Below are 21088 nucleotides of genomic sequence, written 5' to 3' on the forward strand. Positions count from 1 at the left end.
ATCAGGTGAAAACTGTCACCACCTTGTTTGCCTTGGCGAACAAATGCGCCAGGGCTGCAGAGGGTCGTGCATGGCACTCTACAACTTAGGTAGGACCCGCTCAGACGAGCGGCCCCAGGCAGCGGCAAGAAAAAGAACAAGAAGAACCGTGGCTTCGATAAGTCACGAGTTGGGGGTCCGGTCGCTGCAGCAGCAGTGACCGGAGGCTAGAACTCCCATGGCAAGCGCCACGACAATAGCGCACCGACCCCGGGTCGTGCCCTGCTCATCCTGGGGCTCGCCACTGCGCCACCAAGTGCCGCGAGATCCAGAAGCTCGCGGAGCGCCTTAGCAAACGGCGTGACCAAGCCTCCAGGGAAGGCTCCTCCCCTCCGCGGCGGTCCGGCAAGGAGAAGGCCTCCGATGCCGATGCTGCCACGACGGAGAGGGAGTTGGGGTATCAAACCCCAAACAAAGACCTCAAGGGTCTCTTCCACCAGTCCGACTCCGAGTCTAGTGGTGACGAGCGCTGCAAGAAGCTGTACGTCATGTATGGCGGCAGTTCGGAGCTCGTCTGTCGACGGGACGTCAAGACCCTTGGCTGAGAGGTCCTCTCGGTGAAGCCGGGGACGCTAAAGGCGGCGCCCCACCAACGGTGGAAGAGCACCACCATCTCCTTTGGGCCATCTGACTGCCCGGAGAACATCGCGGGCGCTGGTGTGCTGCCCCTCATCACGGCACCCATCATCGCCAACGTCCGCCTCCACCACGTGCTAATCGACGGAGGTGTAGGCCTCAGCATCATCAGCTATGTGGCGTTTAAACACCTACAGATCCCGGAGTCCAAGCTGGCTCCCTCGCGCCCATTCTCCGGAGTGGGCCCGAATCCCGTTTACCCGGTAGGGACCATCTCTCTGCCGGTCACATTCGGGACGGAGGTCAACTTCCGCACAGAGAATGTGCAGTTCGAAGTTGTGGAAGTTAACCTCCCCTTCAATGCCATCATAGGCAGACCGGCCCTGTACCGGTTCATGGCCGTTGCCCATTACGGGTATTTGGTCCTCAAGATGCCATCCCCGGCAGGTGTCCTCACCGTGCATAGCGACCGGACCGCCGGCATCGTGGCGGTTGAGAGGCTCCATGTGCTGGCAGCAGGGCTTGCCCCAGCAGCTGGCGCAGAGGGGTCCGACCCCTCATCCTCACGTGCCAAGGCTCGGGCCAAGGCACCCAAGGTCCGTCCGTCTGATACGGACAGTGTTCCCGTGAAGACCATCCAGGTCGGACCGGAGGCCTCCCAGACCACCCGCATCGGTGGGAATCTGGGAGAGAAATAGGAAAGCGCGCTCATCGCCTTCCTCCAGGCAAATGTTGACGTGTTCGCCTGGGAACCGTCATAGATGCCCGGGATCCCTAGGGAGGTGATTGAGCACCATCTGAAGATCCGGCCCGACGCCAGACCGGTCCGTCAAAAGCCACAGAAGCAGTCCATCGAGCAGCAAAACTTCATCCGTGAAGAGGTCCGTAAGCTACTGCAGGCTGGCTTCATCGAAGAGGTCTACCACACAGTGTGGTTGGCCAATCCGGTCATAGTCCCAAAGGCTAACGGGAAGCATCGGATGTGCATCGACTACACCAATCTTAATAAGGCATGTCCAAAAGACCCTTATCCACTTACTCGAATAGATCAGATTGTAGACTCCACCTCCGGGTGTGACTTGCTGTCCTTCATAGATGCCTATTCTGGTTTTTATCAAATCAAAATGGCTAGAGATGATAGGAAGCGTACTGCTTTTGTAACAGTGGATGGTCTTTATTGCTATATTGTAATGCCGTATGGACTGCTTAATGCTCTACCCACTTTTGCTCGTGCAATGAACATCACTTTAGGTGATTTGGTTAGAGATATAGTTGAGGTGTATGTTGATGATATCGTAGTCAAGACTAGAGAATCGGATTCCTTACTAGAAAATTTAGCTCAAGTCTTCGACAAGCTGCGCGCGACCTCTACAAAGCTTAACCCCGAGAAGTGCGTTTTTGGCGTTTCGGTGGGAAAGCTCCTTGGTTTCCTGGTCTCCCACCGGGGGATCGAAGCAAACATGGACAAGGTCCGGGCAATCGAGGCAATGAGGCCCCTGGCGCGTCTCAAGGATGTACAGAGGTTGACGGGGTCCCTTGCAGCCCTCAGCCGCTTCATCTCGAGGCTGGCAGAGAGGGCCCTTCCTTCTTCAAGCTGATGAGGGGGCTCGGTCCATTCGTATGGACTGAAAAGGCAGAACAAGCCTTTCAGGAGATGAAGCAGTACCTCACCTTCCTACCGGTCCTGGTCACACCGGACCCAGGTGAGACACTGTTTCTTTACCTAGCAGCGACGACTGAAGTGATCAGCATGGTGCTGGTCACTGAGAGGTCCAAGCAACTCCTGCAGGGGCCCCCGTGCTCCCTCCTGTGGGGGATGGAGGTCCGGCCTCCACCAGTGTGACAACCGACCCTGCTTCGGAGGGCTCGGCCGGGTCTGGACCCGGAGAAGCATCAGGAGACCTGGGGTCCAGCGCGTCCCCAGCTCAAACAGAAGGACCCAGTCCGGCAGGCAAAGTCAAGACTGTCCAGAAGCCGGTCCACTACGTCAGCGAGGTCCTTCATGAGGCAAAAGCCAGGTATCCTGAGACGCATAAGCTCCTTTACGCCATTCTCGTTGCGTCCAGGGGACTCCATCACTATTTTCAGGCCCACAAGATTGTGGTGGTGACCTCTTACCCATTGAGGGCCATCTTCCACAATTCCAATGCCACGGGCAACATCGCCAAGTGGGCAGTAGAGCTTGCTGGTTTTCAACTCGACTTCCAGCCACGCCACGCCATCAAGAGCCAGGTCCTTGCAGACTTCGTTGCAGAATGGACTCCGACTCCAAGTGTCTCAGGGGGTCCGGACCATGGGTCGGACCCCCACCTTAAGCCAGGGCTCCGGTGTTTACCGGACCCCACTGGACACTCTTCTTTGATGGGCCCGCACGCTGCAAGAAGGCTGGCGCTGGCGTGGTCCTCATCGACCCACATAGCGAGCAAGTGAAGTACATGGTGCACCTCAACTTTGAGGCCACCAACAATATGGCGGAGTATGAGGCCTTAATCTTTAGACTCATAGTGGCTCTGTCCCAGGGGGTCCGGGAGCTCCTGGTGAAAGGAGACTCCCAACTCGTCATCACGCAGGTCCGGGGGGAGTGTTGCTGCAATAATCCCCAGCTCGCAGCCTACCTCATCCACGTGAGGAGGCTGGAGAAGGACTTCGATGTGCTGGAACTGCAACATGCTCCATGCGAAGGCAACTCAGCGCTGATGCACTTTCCGTGAGGGCATCAACTCAGGCATCCGTGCCAGAGGGCGTTTTCCAAAGACGCCTGCTGAAGCCTTCCGCCCAGCCTGCCGATTTGGGCGAAGGGGGTCGGACTAGCACCTCGAAGCTAGCGGTCCCGGCGGCGCTCCATCCGTGGAGCACGCCAAGGGTTGTGTGCGCCCTTGAGGGTTCCGAAGACCTTAGGGAGCCACGCTTAATTTCTCAGGAAGGTCCCGATGCATGGATCTCCAAGGTCCGGGACTACCTAAAAGACAATTTCCTTCCTGAAGACCAAGCATCTGCTGAGCGCATAGTCCGGATGGCTAAGCGGTACACGGTGGTAGAAGGGGATCTCTACCACCGTGGCGCCAATGGCATCCTCATGCGGTGCATCACCTGTGAAGAGGGCTACGACTTGCTCGCAGAGATCCATGGAGGTGAGTGCGGAAGTCATTCTTCATCCCGCACGCTGGTCAGTAAGGCCTTTCGGCATGGTTATTACTGGCCGACAGCGCTCCAAGATGCAGCTGAGCTGGTAAGGTCTTGCAAAGCGTGTCAATTCCATGCAAAGCAAATACACATTCCAGCTCAGGCCACCCTCATGGCCCTTTGCCGTATGGGGGTTGGATATCTTGGGACCCTTCCCTAGGGCCGCCGTTGGGTACCGGTACCTCTATGTTGCCATTGATAAGTTCACCAAGTGGCCGGAAGCAACCCCAGTGGTCAACATTACCAAGGCGTCAGCAACAACCTTCCTCGAGTCAATCGTGTGCCGGTTCGGGGTCCCGAACCGGATCATTACCGACAATGGGACTCAGTTCACAAGCCAATACTTCCAGGAGTACTGCGAGGATATTGGAATCCAGCTCTGTTTTGCCTCCGTGGCACATCCCAAGAGCAATGGCCAAGTCGAGCGGGCTAATGCTGAGATCCTCTGAGGGCTCAAGATCCGGACCTATAGCGATCTTGAGAAACATGGCACAAAATGGACCACACCCAGCCGGGCAACTGGAGAAACCCCTTTCTTCTTGGTCTGCGGGGCCAAAGCATGCCTTCCCCCGGAGATCACCATGGGCTCTCTACGAGTCCAACCTTTCGATGAGGATTTGCAGGAGCAGCAGCGTCGCCAAGACGTAGACCTCGTCGACGAGCGAAGATGGCGAGCAGCAGTCCGAAACACACGGTACAACCAAGCGCTCCGGCGCTATCATCAACGGTTAGTGCCATAGTAGGGAGCTCCGGGACGGGGACCTGGTCCTAAGGCGGATCCTGAACCGTGAGGGGCTGCACAAACTCTCCCCAAGCTGGGAGGGGCCCTTCAAGGTAATAAAGGTGTGCCGACCCGGATCTGTTCGTTTGGCTACGGAGGAAGGCATGCAGCTACCCAATCCGTGGAATATTGAGCACCTCCGTAAGTTATACCCTTAGGGGCCTAGTTGAGAGGAAATTCTTTCCTTTGTAATTGGTAGCATCTCTGTGCGGACCAGGGCGGTGGAGCTCCACCCTCGTAAACCCGGCTCCTGGCGTACATCGCACAATCTATTGTACCAATTTATTGAGAAAAAAAATTATTCTCAGTATATCCTTAAGGCTTATGTGATTCTATTTTTCCTTGTTTCTCGCTACACTAACCCCCCACGTGGTCCTCCACGCTCGTGACGTGCCCGAGACCTATTTTGTGTTGCTACGCTGCGTCTCTGCCCCAGGACCTCTGCTTCGCAGGAGAGAAGGGACTGGCTACCCGGGAACTGGCTTCAGGGAAACGTGCTCATCCTTTGCTGGGGTGCAGGGTCGTGTAGCCGCTTAGCCTGGTTCCGTACCCTAAGCCTACACGCCCTGCCCCCCTAGGATGAGTATCATAGTACCTCAAGCCAGGGCCCTTGGAACCCGGACCCCTTTAATCCTTGAACCTAGGTCCTGGTGCTCAGACTCGCTATGCGACTCAATGGGCCCTCGCCGGCGAAGTCCAGGACCTCATGGGGACGTCTACTAAGCGTCGATCCTAAGTCGTGTGCAGGACCTCGGTTTTCTGGCAGCTAGTCCCGATCTATCGTGACTACCTCCCAGGGGGCCAAGGGACCTCGGTACGCTTGAGAGCACATTACAGAATCACCAATCGGAAAAACAGCTAAGTTTTTTCACACAGTATACACTATATTACTTATAATATATTACTTATAACGTACACAGTATACACTATATTACAAAAATAAAAAAAAAAGATGCTACTCCTATTGTTCTGGTGGTCCGGAGGAGTCTCCCCTCCTAGCAGGTCTGGGATGACGTCGGACGCGGGACGCCACCATGTTCGCCGCCTCCTGCACTCCTTCCTGCGCCGCGGCTGCCGTCGCCCGAACGGGGCCAACCAGAACTGGAGTCAGTAGGAAGGCGGGGTCGTGGCTCCCGAAGCAGGTAAGAATGTACTCCGCCATCCCCCGGGCAACCGCTCGCCCTTCTGTCTCCAGGCGGTCGAGGATGGCGGACTCCAGGTGTCGCAGCCGCTCGGCGGTGGAATCCAGCACCGGGAGGACGACGCCAAGTGAAGGAGGGGGCTCCGCGACCCGGATGGGACTTAGTCCGAGTGCATCCAGGGAGGGGTTCACTTCACCGGCCCACCTCATGACCCGGTCGATGCTGGCGCTCCGCTCTGACAGATACTCCTCCACCTTGGCCTCCCTCTCCTGGAGTGATGCCTCCCGCTCCTGGAGCCTCCGGGTCCGGGCTGCCAGCTCCTTCTAGTGGATGTCGAGGTTGGCCTCCCCTTTCACCACGGCTGCCGCCCGTTCCCCCAGGGCGGCGCGCTGCTCTTCGATCAGCTTCATTGCCGCCTTGGCCATGTTGGTCAGCTCGAGGGCGACTGTCGACCACTCCTCCGCCGCCAGCTCCCGCTCGACGGCCTTCGCCTCCTGCCGGACGTCCGCCCTCTCCAGCTGGGCAGCCGTCGCCTCCCGCTCGAGGACCTTCTGCAGCTGCTCCTGCAGATCATCGCGCTCCTGCACGAGCTGCACGCGCTCCCCGTGCAGCTGCTCCTGCAGATCATCACGCTCCTCACGAGCTGCACGCGCTCCCCGGCGTAGCGGGCAGAGACTGTCTTGATGCGGTCCCCCAGGCGACGCTCCCAGTCGGAGAGGCGGAGGCGCTCCGCCTCCAGCTTCTCCCACTCCCGGCGGAAGCCCGCCTCCGTCTCCTCCAGCGCCTGCTGGGTCTTGATCAGGAGGCGGGGGAGAAGGACCTCTGCTGGGCTCGGAAGAAGGTGCCTCCTGTACACCACCTCCGGCTCTTCCTCCTGCATGGGTTGTGGGGCAGAGCTGGGGACCTCCGTGACCTCCGGCGCTGCTGCCTCAGTCGCCGCTACAGCCTCCTCTGCAGCTGACTCTGCTGGAGGGGCCTCAACCATGGCGTCTGGTGCTGCCGCCGCAGCTGGCGCCTCGGCCATCGCAGAAGGTCGAGCAGCCTCCTCCTGAGGTGCAGCTTCGGACCTTGGGGATGTGGCCTCCGGGTCCGGACTCTACCGGTGCCGGCGCGGACGGAGCCCCTGCTGGTGTTGTCACCGCCTTCCCAGCAGGGGAGGATGGAGCTGGCTGGGGGCTAGACCCCCCAGCTGATGGGTCGCCGGCAGGCGCGGGCACACATCAACGGGGTTAGGGCCAAGAAACTAAATGGAGCAAAGAACAGCCCTAAGAAAGCTACTTACACGAAGTCAAACCACTCCCAACCTCCCTGAGCGATTGGGGGATCTCCTTTCCCGCCGAAGACTCCCCAGTCCTTTGGTGGGGGCCTCCCGCTGAGGATGATCCCGGTGGCGGGGGTGGGGCTTGTGGATCTGGCTCCGATGGTGGTGGCGGTGTCGCTGGGCGCCACGTCGTTGGTGGCGGCGGTGGGATCTCCTGCAGCTGTTGCTGTTGCGGCGGAGGTGGCGGAGCCCAAGCGCTGCTCTGCCCCTCCGCCTCCGCTGTCTTCTAGCGCTTGGGGGCCGGCTCCCCCACGAAGGAACCGTCACCGCGCTGGAGCCTCCAGGACCTGGACCCCTCCTCCTGGCTGCTCCGGGCGGTAGCTGCTCCCCGCGCCTCGTCGTCTCTCCGGGCCGGGGTGGCGCCCACACTCTGCTTGTGGCGGCGCTCCGGCTCCGGCTCCTTCCCTTTTTCTTTCCCGGCGGGGCCAGACCTCCGTGGCTAGGCCCACCGGGACCTTGGCTGGTGCGATGCTGACGGTCGGGGGAGGCGCCGAGGGGCCTCCCACCTGCCGGACCGCCGGCCCCCCTCGAGGGTCGGCATCGACGCCAGGACCGCTGAACGCAGCGTTTGGTCCTCGCACAGGGCCTTGATCCCGCTCGGGAGGACCAGTGTCTCTAGGGAGAACGCCTCGCCGGTCATCCCCCGGATCGCGACCTCCAGTTCCGCCCTGGTGAAGTCGGTGCCGGGACCGCGCGCGATCCTGCAGTAGTCATTTGGCCCCGTGTACATACAGGCCATCCTGGTCCGCTGCTGTAGGGGGCAATGCGACGTCTCAGGAAGTCGCCCAGCACCATCATGGACGTCAGGCCACCTTTTGCCAGATTCTTGACCCGGTTCAGGACCGGGTCGAGCTCCGCCGGCAGCAACGGCTTGGCCTTCCAGGTACTGCGATAGCTGAGGGGCCTTTCTGTCAGCAGCTCCAGGCGGTCATTGGCGTTAGTCTTGGTGATGACCCAGCTATCACACTAGTCCTCCCACTTGGTGCTGGAGAAGGCGCTGATGTAGGAGTCGATCGTCCCTTGCCGGAGTTGGAAGTAGTAGGCACCGACCTCGCGCTTGCTCCTCCCTGACCCGACCAGGGTGTAAAAATGCCTGAAGATGGCGGCGCAGGGACGGACCCCCCACGAACATGTCCATGAAATGGGCAAAGACCGCCACGAGGAGGACGGAGTGGGATGTGAGGTGCTGAAGCTAAAGGCCGAACTCCTCCAGGAGCAGGTGGAAGAAGGAGGAGATCGGCGGCACCAACCCGCACATGGCGTACGAGTTGAAGAGGATGAACTCCCCCGCGGCCAGGTCGTGGAGGGGGACTTTGCCAGCCCGGATCTTCCCGGTGAGCTCCGGCGTGGTCCACCCTAGAAGGCGGCGCACTGAGTCCAGCTGGATCTCGCACTGGAAGCGGCGGGGATGATGAAGAGAAGACATCGTGATGGACGCTGCGATTGCGGGAGATGGATCGCAAAGGAGCAGGAAGGAGAAGGAATGCCGAGCGCAAGAAAGCTGATCGCAAAGGTGTAGGCAGAGATGAAGGGGCGTTGCGACGTCTGTTGAAGGCAAGAGCGGAAAGGTAGCCGGTCTCTTCAGCGCCTACCTTTTATGTGAAAGCTGCTCGCCCTCTCAAGCTCTGCAGCGACCGAGGAGAAGCCGAACGACTGCCTACACCAGGCCCCCTCCTCACAGACTCAATGACCGGTGGGCCCGGGCCCGCCAGTCAAAGGAGTGGCCGCTGGAGGCAGGGGAAAAGGCGGAATCCGAACCGCCAGAGCCGCGGAACGGGCTCTAATAAGACAAGAATCTGAACTGCCCGGCATGCGGCGCACAGGCGGGGGATGGGCCCCTCGGGGATCCCGTCGAGGGGGAAAGAACATTCCTACCCTTTCTCGGCAGGAACAAGCTGTCCACCCGGCGCAACGCTGAGATATGGCCCCACCTGCGGGTTCGTTCCTTACCCGAGGTGGGCCCGGGGGCCTCTGTCGGTACACACGGACAGGGGTACCTCCTGCTAGGGTGTTCGACCCTAACGAGTGGGCCAGGCGTGCCATGGTGGACCCACGATCCGCCTCCTTCAAGCCCTTTGAGCGCCGCTGTCGCCTCACAGGTAAGGGCGCGATGGTGTCTGGCTCCGGCGTGTGCGCCAAGCACATCGTGGTGGACGCGTGCCACCACATGCTCGGCTGCCTATCCTCCATCATTGCCAAGGAACTGCTCAACGACCAGAAATTCATAATAGTCCGCTGCGAGGAGATCTGCCTCTCCGTGGGCCTAGCCTGTCAGTGAGTCTAATGACAGGGTGTCCATCCAGACGGGCGTAAGGTTATCCATAACCTCTCCCTCATTCTTTGGGTGACGTGGCGCATGGCCCAGGCCTGACAGCTGGGATCGTGGTCTCCGGACCTCCCCCGTGCTCTTATAGGTCCGGTGCTTCCATGTTCCCACAAGGGCAGGGTGCTCTGGCGCGGCCTCCACGGACCCAGACTCCCCAGGGAGGTCCGGTGCCACCACGTGCGGAGGCCAGACCCCCACGGGCCTGACCACTCCAACTGGCTTCAGGGGCCCGGACCCCCCTTCCCCCGGGAAGGGGTCCGGCGCCGCCATGTGCCGCCATGCCGACTGCAGGGCCGGCCATACCATGTGCCCGTGGCAGAAAGCCCTTCGCGGGGCACCAGCCTAACTACCGCATTAAATGCGGGTAGGTGAGCTGTGCGTGCCCAAGTCAAAGCATGGTCTGCCCAACTGACACCATGGTAAGCCCGCCTATTTCCAAGACGGCGTGTAACTGTGCTCTGTGCGCAGGCAGGCAGCGTGTAGTCACATCACGGCGCCGCGTGTGGGTGATGATGGCCTGCTGCAGGTGAGCCGAGGCGTGCGCCGCAACAGTGTGCGCGGAGGCGAGGGTGCGGCGGGTCAGCACTGCTCCTTCGCCTGTCAGAGGGTCCTGACCCAACAGTGGCAGCACGGCTTCCACTGTTAGGTAACACTGACAGCAGTCACTGTGCCAGCAAGGTGGCACACGGCCATATCTTGGCTATAGATACGCACATCAATTTCTCGATCGTAAGGACTGCAGGAAGGAGCTGGAGAAGAAGATCACATATCTCTCATATTACAGGCTCCTATTTGCCGGGCCGACCTGTCGGGGCCCCGCACAGTGTAAGCACTCCTCTTAGTCTATAAAAGGGAGAGTGCACTCGTCAGAACACAAGCTCCTTCTCAGTCTACACAAGGTCTAGACTCAAAGCCGTCCACAAGCGCACTCAATCAATACAACACTCAAGTGGACGTAGCGTATTACGCTCCGGCGGCCCGAACCACTCTAAATCCTTGTGTCCTTCCTGTGTTCATCCGCCCATCAATCAAGCGCTCCTAGGTCTCCCCCAAACTCTTCATAAACTAGGATTAGGCGGGTACATTCCGCCACCCGGCTGGAGATTTCCTCCGACAGTACCCTACCGATGGGCTGGTGGTCTGGAGCTGCTTCCACTTAACAACTAATGTTGTCATCTGAATGGGGATGAGGGGAGGCTAGTGGGCTGCCACCGCCAGATCCCCGGGGGCAGCGTCAACATCCCGTGGTGGGGCCTTGACGTCCTTCATTGATGCTGTCGCGGGGGAAGAGTGGAGCTCCCTCACCATCCTGCCCGTCCCCCGCGCAAACACCAACGATCAAAGCCTAATGGCTAGAAACCTCCAACCCAAAATAAAAAATCTTCCCGAAAGCTTGAAGGTGGAGAAGGGAGGTACCAGCACAGAGAAGGGATGGCGGTGAGTAAATAACCAACCTAGCGACAATGAGATGTAGTAGGGATGGGACTGCGAGGTAGTGGCTGTGGTGGCGGCTCCCATAGCAAGTCAGAAGTGAGCCAGGTAAGGGCGTATAGTAAGGGTGTCTGAGATGCTGCTCAAATTTTGATAGCTCAGGCCTTCATCTAACCTAAAAGATTTGACGGTTTAATCCTCCAGCCAGTTTAGCCAATTAGCTGAATGTAGGTGCGTTGTTGTAATTAGAGGTGACATGGACTGGCGTACTTACTAATACTGGCTGCCTGGCTGGCGGCTCGATCGAATAAACAAAGGAAAGTTTGCTCGCCCATCTCGGTTTCTTCTTACTGAATATTGCTTTGGTGGTAGCAACGGAAGCAAACATATCCCACTATCTTATCGCAGCCATGCTTGCGCGCAACACCAAACAAAATAGTTGAGGCCACCGAGCCCTTCATACGCGTAATAACCCCTTTCCATACTAGCCCCTTCCCCTCCTCCTCCACTAGATCGATCCATTGGTTCTGTGGTTGCTCGCTCTGATGGATTGAATCGAAGGTTAGGGGTTCATGCGGGAAGTAGTCTTTTTGATCCGCGTTGTTTCTGTTCTAATGGCTGGGAGGTGGAACATTGGTCATAACTTCATCTAAATTTGTACACGGTCTAGATGACTGACAGTTGTCTTTTATGACAGCAGAGAGCTAAAAGCTACCTTACTTGTTGTCCATGGTGCATTCTGTTTGCTCGCTACTGTTTTCCATAGTAGTTGCCAGGCAATATTGGGCTGGATAATTCTCGCATGTTCATGCGAGTTCCGCTTAGTCATACTACGACCCGGTTTCTATTCACTTATGCCACCATGCCACCTGTAGGTTGGTTGAGTCATACTCAGTCGATGATCCGGGACTTATGGTGCTATATTCAAGTGACTATTTCATAATCAGTTGTTGTTATTTTGGCAAGACCAATAGTGGAACCAATAGATCGACTGGCGTTCGTATATTTTGTACGGGAAGCTTTAGGCAGCTGGAAGGACAATATGAATAATTTAGCATGATTCTGGCCATGAACCAGGTTGTTCAGGGGCTGAGTTGAAGGTTTCACTTACTTCAAGTCATCTCTGTGAGGTAATATATATGCTTGACCCACCACAAAAGAAGAAAAAGAGGGCTACAAGGAGCGAGAGGGACGATAACCTCAATAGGGGAAATAAAAGGAGGGCTACAAAGATAAAGAGAGACGAGGACCTCAATGGGGGAAAGAAGATGAGGGCTACAAAGAGAGAGGGATGTCGATCTCATTAGGGGAAAAGAATAAAAATAAGGCTACAAAGCATCCCTAGCTACAAAGGATCGCTAGGGAAGTACTGATGTCTTGTGTTGTATCTCAACTATCACTATATATTCTTCTATCATAATGTATTCTGACTCTATAATACACTATGTATTCTTCATCACAATGTAACTATTTTTATCAATTATAACTTATCAATGTGCGCGCTTAGTATTTAATGCCCAACTATCGCTATGTATACTTATTGAGAAATTGGTGCCCTTAACCTTAACACCGACTTCTGAGGTACCAAAGTAGGGTGATATCATTTCTTGTGTGGACACTGTACCCACACTATAGCAAGGAGACTTTTATCTAGACACTAACATGAGAAACCAACTCTACACAAGAGAACTTAACTCTTTATTCACTATAACTTAGTACAATAGAAGACTCTTCATTCTTTATGCCTAACCTACCCTACCATGACGCAACTACACTATGGGCCTGTTTGGGACTGCTCTGCTTCACAAATCACAGCTCAGCTTCATGAACTTCACAGCAGAGCAGCTCAGCTTTGAAGTTGTAGAGTTTTTGAAAGTGTTTGGCTAGCAGACCAACTTCAGCTTCAGAAAAAAGAGATTCGGATCGGAAAAGTCCCTTATGCCCTTGAACGATGTATGGGAGGATTTCATTTATGATTTTCCATCTAAATGCCTAATTAAAAAATAACAGTACATTATAAATAGATAATAAATAGATAATAAAGTACAAATATTCCAAAATAATTCCATTACATATCAAGTCTCAATGATCTACTACTCATACTACATCCAACTTTGAGAAATAGCCGTTGCTAATGCATCACGAAAAATATCCATAGTAGGCGTATTGGGTACTGGAGATGATCCATCCGAGGGCACTACATACTTGTTATACCTTTCCAGTATTGTAGGCTCATAATTTTCATCACGCTCCACACGTTCAAAGTCTAAATCACCACTGTTATGCTCACGGATGAAATTATGGATCACCATGAGTCCTATCGGTATCATCTTTTGCTTCCATAATGGATACATCGGCATTTTATAGAGAATTTGCCACTTCATTTTCAAGACTCCAAATGACCTCTCAATAACACTACGAACTCGTTCATGAATACGATTGAACTTTTTCTTAGGAGACCTTGGTTCTACACCTCTATGCCATTCGGGTTAGTGATACCTCTCACCTTTGTACGGTGCTAGGTATCCCGGTCTATTAGGATATCCGGCATCAACAACATAATACTTACCTACAAATATAAAGTATATGATATGTTTAGATAATAAAGAACTAGAGTTGCAAAATTGAAAATGTAGCAACCAGCCATAAATTACCTACCCTTGGGAGGGTGTGGGAAGAAATCTTGATCCAACTTCGTTGCTTTATACAACACAGTGGTGTCATGCACAGAACCCGACTGCCCCACAGAAACATAAGTGAATCTCATGTCAAAGTCGTAAATTGCTAGGATATTTTGAGTCGGTATCCCTGTTTTTCCAATATACCTTTCACTAGGGGGTAGAGATACCCTAATGTGTGTCCCATCTAGAGCACCAATACAATCTTTGAAGTGTGGAAATGCCCTTCTATCATCTGCTATCTTTTTGTGGACGGTACGAAAGTTTGCATCTTTTGGAACAAGAAAATATTTTGCCATTTCCATCAAAGATTCTAGAACCTCACTAAATTTTCTACTAATAGTTTCACCAGAGTGATTGAAACGATTTTGACATTTCCTATTGGACTCATTTCCAGAACATATGAACAAGAAAATTGCAAGAGCCTCATAGGTGTTCATGTGCATAGATGGTTGCAGTCCATACCTTGACACCAATAAATTATGCAAATCCATGAATATTTCTGTGCTCATGCGCAACTGAGAATGACATTCACCTGGAGTTCTGAAGATGTATTGTAACCAGCCCATGCCACTTTGTTCCGCTATCCTTGGTGGATTTTTGTTAAGGTAGAGATCAACATATTTCTCTACCACTTTAGCACCACACAAAATCAAGTTCCAAAACTCAGCACTATCATCATCTGACTCCTCCGAACCATCACTCTCACTTTCATACATCTGAAAATAATAACAAGTAGCAATAGTAACGATGTCATGGATACAAGTAGTAGTAGTAACAATGTCATGATTACAGGTACTCAACAACAAGGTACGCAAAAATAGCACTACTGAAAAAAGCACTCAAAAATAGCACTACTGAAAAAAAGCACTAAAAAATATTTCTCGAAGCCTTCAATTCCCATACTTGTCGTTGTACCTCCTTGTAAACCAATTCAAACGAATTTCTCTAGTAGGAAGGGTTAAGAACATTTCTCTTTGTTCCTTTTTCACAAACAATTGGGTAGCAATGTCATGCTCATTGCTACCATATTGTGCCCCACAATCCAAGACAACATTTATCACTTTTTTAATAGAAACGACTTCAGCTTGCTTTTTTGATGTAAACGACTCGGCCGAATCAGCAATCTTTGTAATTTGTTCTTGAATTATAAGAGTTGTACTTGACTTTTGCTTTTTAGGAACCTCTAGAACAACACAAGCTCTTCTTTCTTATTTCCATTAGCAGGAGATACCTCCTGAACCTCCTCATCCTCTTCCTCTCTATATGACCAATCATGGAACACATTGTCCTCCTCTCCTGCTCCATCTATATTTTCAGTGTCTTTTTGGCTTTCGGGTATAACAGGATTGTCACTCATCGGGTTCCAATGATCAGTTTCATCATTAGAAATGTCACCAAACATTTCTCTAAGGAAGTCTTCATTTTGCAGCGCTTTCTTCTTGAATTTTACAGAACCCGGCACATCTTGAACAAGGAAGGTAATCAGAACCCCAAGAACATAGATGAACAGCTAAAATTTGTGAACAAAACAATACTTACCACTTTCATTTTTTTCCACCATTCATTGTCCATGTTAATTACTCCTCTTGTATTGTCCCAACTGGTTCCGGTTTGATTCCGCAGTAACTTTTGCCAAATTGACCAATCATTCTTCAACCTATCCCACTTGTTCTTGATTTGTGTCTTTGATAACTCGATTCCAGTCATTTGGTAGAATCTTCCCGACACTTCAGTGTAACCTAAAGTGTTCAAATGTGTATTTGGCCTATTCCCTCTCCTTACTTGTTCAGCGAATAACTCACATATAATGCGATTATAATCATCCATCCATTCCATAGAATCACCCTAATCAACAATTATGTGGAGCAATATTTTGAAGCATACATGGCAAGACAAATTATGTAATTGACTAGCATACATACACTCAGCAGCAATGGAAATCGAGCGAAGAAATTATACCGATTTCGGAAGACTGGAGATGCAGGCATGATCCCTGCTGCCTCCCGCGCCGCCCCTGCTGCCTCCCGCGCCGCCCCTGCCCGTGCCGCCCCTCCCAGCGCCGCCCCTACTGCCTCCCGCGCTGTCCAGGCCCTGGGCCGCGCCGCCTGCACCCGCGACGCCCCTGCCAGCCGCGCCGCCCGCGCACACGCCGCCCGCGCTCGCGCATCCCGCGCCCGCACACCACGCGCCCGCCGCGCCACCCGCACCGTCGCCCGCCGCGCCGCCCGTGCCGTGGACCGCGCCCCCCCCCCCCCCACCGCGCCCGCCGCGCCGACCGTGCCGCCAGTGGACATGCCGGCAGCTAGGGTTTTGAGGGATGGGAGGAAACAGAGGGATGGGAGCGAACGGAGGGAGGAAGATGGGGGGGGGGCAGGTAGGATAGAAGAAAAATGTTTCAGGTGTGTAATCAGTGGCATTGGTGGGTAATTTTCCCCCAACTTCACGAGGGAGTTCAAAACGACTATTCGTGAAGTACCCTTTTGGCTGCTTCATGGATTTCGTGAAGTTGGGGCCAACTTCACGTTTTTTGGTGAAGCTGAACCGGTGAAGCTAAGGGTGTTTGGTTACAGTTTCGCGAAGCCAAGTCGAATTTGGTGAAGTGAAGCAGTTCCAAACAGGCCCTATATAACTACCATGCCCTATATAACTACCATGTCACCTTGTACTTGAGACCATAGTATGGCAATAGAGGAGAGGAACACCTGGTGCTCATGGATGTTGTGATGTTGCCATGTGGCAAGTTCCACACTTTTCTTTACAAAATATATCTCTATAATTTTCTCATCCGTATCCAACCATGCTAAATATACTGTTCTGAAGCGTGGCAACTCCTTTCTATGCCATTTTCAAATTTTTTTAGAACCTTCTTAAGTATGCATTGTTATTTTCAACATTCTTTTTTTTTAATCAGTAAATCCAGTAGACATGTCAACAACAAATGATGAACAGTTAAGGTGTACAAAAGTAATCACTTAACTTGTCTCCTCTAAACATCCATTAATTTTTTTTATCAGAGTGGCCCACCCATCAGCGCCTAAAACAGCCCTACCACTGCACGCAGTCGATTCGACAATTATTGTACCAGTTCTAACTTATCAATGTGCTGCATTTTCTATCTTCGTATATTAATTTCTTGGGGCTGGGAGCCTGTTTTGCCGACGGCCTTCATCAACCAGCCGCTCCGGGCTCTCGGAGGATGCGTTGTCGTAGCCTGGTAGGCTGGTACGCGGCGGCAACCCCGTCGTAGCTCTAGCTCCCCCGATTCTAAACGGCGAAGAATCAGCCGATCGCCTGACCACCCGTTGTCACACCATCTGCGACGCATTGCTGTTCCAGTCCCACCAGATCCAAACGGCGAAGAAACTGCAGGAAACGTAGCTGGCGTCTGCTGAAAAATTCATCTCAGATAGTCAGGTTGCACACGGAGCGCAAATGTACCAATCCGCTGACCGCTGGCATCCGGTTACAACGGACATACATATAGCTGTGATCAGATACGGTACAGGTTGTGGCCAGAGTTTCATATACCGAGGAGAAAGAAAACCGGGTGAGATTCAGAAAAAAATGGCTGTCATTCAGAACTTCATAAAGTTTGCCAGCTTCATAAATTTAGAAAAAATCGACTTACGGGTGCCGCCCGTACGAGCTGAACAAAACGTGAAATCATCACCAAAGTCAACGGCCAAGAGACAGGACGGGGCGGCGCTCGAGCCAGTTGGTCGGACGCCGACGACCTCACCAACGCCCACGCCCGGCCGCTGCGCTTTTGACAGCGCTGAGCAGGGAGCAGCGGAGTATGTACAAGAAACACAGTACAGATATAGATATTTATAAACATACATGAACACTTATTTCTATACATATTTACCGTACAGTGTTGGAGTTTTTTGAGGAGTACAGTGTTGGAGTTGGATTCCGTGAATCGTGCCCAAGCAGCGGAAGAACAGGCCCAGGTGATGTTCCCGTCCTCAATGGGCTGGGCAAGATCACATACTTGGCTAGAAATTCCGAGTTGGGCCTCACGAGCGAAGACAAAGGTCAGCGTAGAAGCAAGGCTGGGCCAGCCCATCGTGGCCCGGAAAGAGAAGATGACGCATTTACGCCCGCCGCGCCGCCACGAACTCTCCATCCGTGGCGGCGATGATGTGATAACGCCAACGGCGCCGCCCCCGGCCGCGCAGCAGTGGCCGGAGTTCGCAGCCAGGAAAGCCGACAGATCGGGATTGGCAGGCCGCACCTTGGCGTACTCGATGGTTAATATTATATTATACTAATATATATTTCAGATAATATTATCCTCTACTTATAAACCCGAGTTGCAGGTCCATTTCAATCATATACAGATGCTCTGCAATTCTTCAGATATAAGCCCACACCACAGCTACGGATCATACAGCTGCACTGAAGATTTTCCTGTGGGCAATGCTGTTTGGAGCCCATCACTTCAGCTCATGGTTTCCAGATGCCGGGCAGCAGGCCAGCAGCCAGAACCACGTTTTCTCAGGCTGGCACTGCCCAACCGACAGCCTGGGCCATAAGCACAGCTCACTGCTCCGTTTCAAATTCTAAAACCACCACGGAGCATCAGCATGACTTACAACAGAAGACAGTGTCCAGCGCAGCAAATGAAAGTATTCAGAGTGTGATGGCCAGCTCACTGTTGCATACACTGCCAATAGCAATATCAGCTCTCCTTGTCAGATTCACAGACACAAATCACACAATCCAGAGGGAAACAAAAGTCTGAGTGGATTTCCTTTAACACGATCTTTTATTTGCTATATCTTGGTACAAGATGGCATCTGCCTAAAGGATTTTACTATATGGACAGGGAAAATACTTCTACAACACAAATGCAGTCAGAAAAAGGGAGAAAAAAAATAGATCAGGGCAAGTAGGAGAAAACAGGAGAAGCAGCATGGCTTAATCAGCCTTGGTCTGCTGTGCTTGGTTGAGCTTGACCGGGCGCGCCTCGTACCCGCCTCCCTTGCGGGTCTCGAGGGTGTAAGGCATGTATGTTCCGAGGATCTTGTCCCACATGACGAAGAAGGGCTGCGAGAAGTTGTACTTGTTGCCATAGAGCTGGTGGTGGATGTCATGGTAAGCGCTGTTGTTGCTGAAGAAGACATGGAGGATGTTCCCGGGGAGCCACAGGCCGCAGTGGTCATCGACTGTCTTGATGGTCGCGAAGGAGAAGAAGAATATGCCTGTCCTTGGGGTCATGCCGGAGATGAGGAAGGAGAGCGCACCCCCGATGGTGTCCAGGATGAGTCCCTCCAGGGGGTGGTTGTAGAGAGCTCCAAAGGCGTACGGAACGACAAGGGTATGATGCTTGGAGTGGACGTGCTTGTACAGGAATTTGTTGATGTGCATGTATCTGTGCATGAAGTATTGCCATGTGTCCATAACGAACATAGCAATGATAAATTGCAAAGCTATTACCAGAGCGGAAGGTTGCTTCCTCACAGTTCCACTCTCATCACCAAGAACCTGCAGTTCCAGGAAATTACATGATTGTAAATCCAGTTGTCACAGATGAAATTTCAAAGTCAACTCCAGAAGCAGCATGTGCAATGTTGAGCCAGCGTGGGTCAAGTGTAGAAAGAGAATCTTTTACAGTCATATTGATAAACCCAATCAGCTAATTCAAACTTTAACAGCTTCTAACTTGCCTTGCCTTCAGAATTCAGTTTATTTTTGCTACAGCCCAGTTCCCATTGTGCAATTTCCCTATCATGCAAATAACAATGTTACTTCTGTTTACTTTAACAATTATTAAGCCTGAGACCTGTTCCACAGACAGAAGCAACAATGGACAATTCAGGTCTTTGATTAAGCACAGAGATTCAGTTATCTTTATTCATAGCACACAAACAGTGGGTGTAATTGCTACTGGCCTCCGACCAATTCCTGAACCAACTGATTTTACCTTCATCAATTACCAAGGCATCAATAAAAAAACTTCAAATTCCTAAGAAAAGGATATCTATCAAAATGCCATTGATCTCTGATCCACATTTGCATGCTTAACTACAGGGTCACATTGAAACCATTTCGAATGGCGTCTACTTACCAAACTGAACATTTGGGGAACAACTTACAAAATAGTAGTACTCCTACTAAATACTAATGACACATTTGAACATTATAAAAAAATAACACATTTGAAGAGTTCAATACCAAAATTTACAAGCTTTTCTTGGTAATTAGATGATGAAAAGAGGAATTACCGTGAAGAGGAGTAGCGAAACGGCGATTTGGAACGCCTGCTGCACGAGGACGCCCCTAACGACTGTCCACTTGGAAACAATGTTCTTGACCTCCTCCCCCTTGGGGTGGAGCCGGTAGTCGTCCATGCCCAGCCCGTCAAGAACGATGTACAGCCCCGAGTAGAGCCAGTACACCGCAATCGGCACGAATGTGCCCAGCAGCTCGTCGGTAACCGCGAATTCCATCCTCACTCCGCCCCGCAACACCTCAGAGCCCAAATCTTTTTTTTTGAATGTATGAGCCCAAATCTTTACCTCAGCAGCAGCTGCCACCACTGGACCCTGCGACCGTCAGCAAGAGCACAAACACTGCGATGTTAACCAGCAGCTGATTGGGTTAAACGAATGCTTAAACACCAAATCCTGCAGCCAAGCGACCGCAATGTCTTGGCATTTTGACCTAGCAGATGAAAACTAGCAGCGGGCATCACCATTCACCAAGACGCGCCGCAAATGCGCAGTCCCCACTCCCCAAGAGGATTCCCCTAGCTAATGACCCCAAGAAAGCATTTCCCGAAGAAGAACGTGAAGAATCGGGGCGGATCTTGTCCTTACCAGGAAAAGAGCAAGAAGCCCCCCTCAACGATTCCTTCTCCTGCAACTCTGTTTCGACCGGGGAAAGAAGCGCCTTTTCGTTGGATTGCCTCTGCTCCGAGATGGATGAGATGGGGATTGGATGAGTGGTCGCCTTGTCCGGCGAGTACTTATAGCTGGGCGGGCAAGGGCAATGCGGGTGGTCTGAGAAGGCCGGCGAGACCGGCGACCTGCCAGCCCTGGGGAGATTTTTCTTCTCCCTCCCTCCCCGGCTGCAGTCCAGTCCAGGCGTGAGAGAGAGAAGGGGGAGACTAGAGAGGGGCGGAGAACTGGATGGAGAAGGCGAGTCGCGCGCACTCCTGCGCGTTGCTGTTTTGACTACTTCGGAGGCGCCTTTCCGGCGGACCGGAGGCGGACTCCTTCCATCATCCTCGTGCATGCGGCATGCCATCGGGTTCACGCTGTCAGCTGCCTTTGTGTTTCTCTCCTGGCCGCTCTGCTGCTGGTGCTGGAGTGCCGGCAGAGGTGGGGCTTGACCGGCTCAGCGGTGGCGGCTAACGAACTGGCTACAAGGTCTAACCCTAGCGGCCATAAAAAAATGGGAATGGTGGTGGCACACAGGATTGCAGGGCGTGGGGACGGATTTTCTCTGGACAACCGATGGGATGCACATGCGTCACTTGCTTAGGAAACTTCTTGATGACAATGTGTAATCTGTAATGCAAATGTGAGATAGCAAAACATTGGCGTTGAATGACATTGATGCAAATTGTTGACATGAAATGTAATTAGTTTCGCCCCTTTG

General features: G+C 52.9%; 2 protein-coding genes and 1 long non-coding RNA gene across 3 annotated transcripts; 1 reads left to right on the forward strand and 2 right to left on the reverse strand.

The window, feature by feature from the left end:
• Positions 1 to 6044: 6044 nt before the first annotated feature.
• LOC112890552 (cytochrome c1-like) lies at positions 6045 to 6745 on the reverse strand. The gene is made up of 2 exons (XM_025957425.1): positions 6484 to 6745; positions 6045 to 6364 (listed from the first exon to the last, which is right to left on the reverse strand). The coding sequence occupies exons 1-2, from the start codon at positions 6743 to 6745 to the stop codon at positions 6045 to 6047; spliced, it is 582 nt and encodes a 193-aa protein (XP_025813210.1).
• Positions 6746 to 17598: 10853 nt separating this feature from the next.
• LOC112888608 lies at positions 17599 to 18369 on the forward strand. Its single transcript, XR_003227864.1, has 2 exons — positions 17599 to 17733; positions 17803 to 18369. It is a non-coding gene; the product is annotated as an uncharacterized LOC112888608 (long non-coding RNA).
• On the reverse strand, positions 18213 to 20694 carry LOC112889520 (sphinganine C4-monooxygenase 1-like). The gene is made up of 3 exons (XM_025956208.1): positions 20305 to 20694; positions 19711 to 20031; positions 18213 to 18970 (listed from the first exon to the last, which is right to left on the reverse strand). The coding sequence occupies exons 2-3, from the start codon at positions 19933 to 19935 to the stop codon at positions 18404 to 18406; spliced, it is 792 nt and encodes a 263-aa protein (XP_025811993.1). The 5' UTR covers positions 19936 to 20031; positions 20305 to 20694; the 3' UTR covers positions 18213 to 18403.
• Between the last annotated feature and the right edge of the window lie 394 nt (positions 20695 to 21088).

The sequence above is a fragment of the Panicum hallii genome, chromosome 4, assembly GCF_002211085.1.
Source record: "Panicum hallii strain FIL2 chromosome 4, PHallii_v3.1, whole genome shotgun sequence".
NCBI lineage: Eukaryota > Viridiplantae > Streptophyta > Magnoliopsida > Poales > Poaceae > Panicum > Panicum hallii.

Coding starts and splice junctions, on each gene's coding strand:
- LOC112889520 (XM_025956208.1), bottom strand. CDS start 19,935: ATGGAATTCGCGGTTACCGACGAGCTGCTGGGCACATTCGTGCCGATT. Junction 18,971..19,710: donor TTTCGCTACTCCTCTTCACG/GTAATTCCTCTT, acceptor CTGGAACTGCAG/GTTCTTGGTGATGAGAGTGG.
- LOC112890552 (XM_025957425.1), bottom strand. CDS start 6,745: ATGGCCGAGGCGCCAGCTGCGGCGGCAGCACCAGACGCCATGGTTGAG. Junction 6,365..6,483: donor GCTGGAGGAGACGGAGGCGG/GCTTCCGCCGGG, acceptor GAGCGCGTGCAG/CTCGTGAGGAGCGTGATGAT.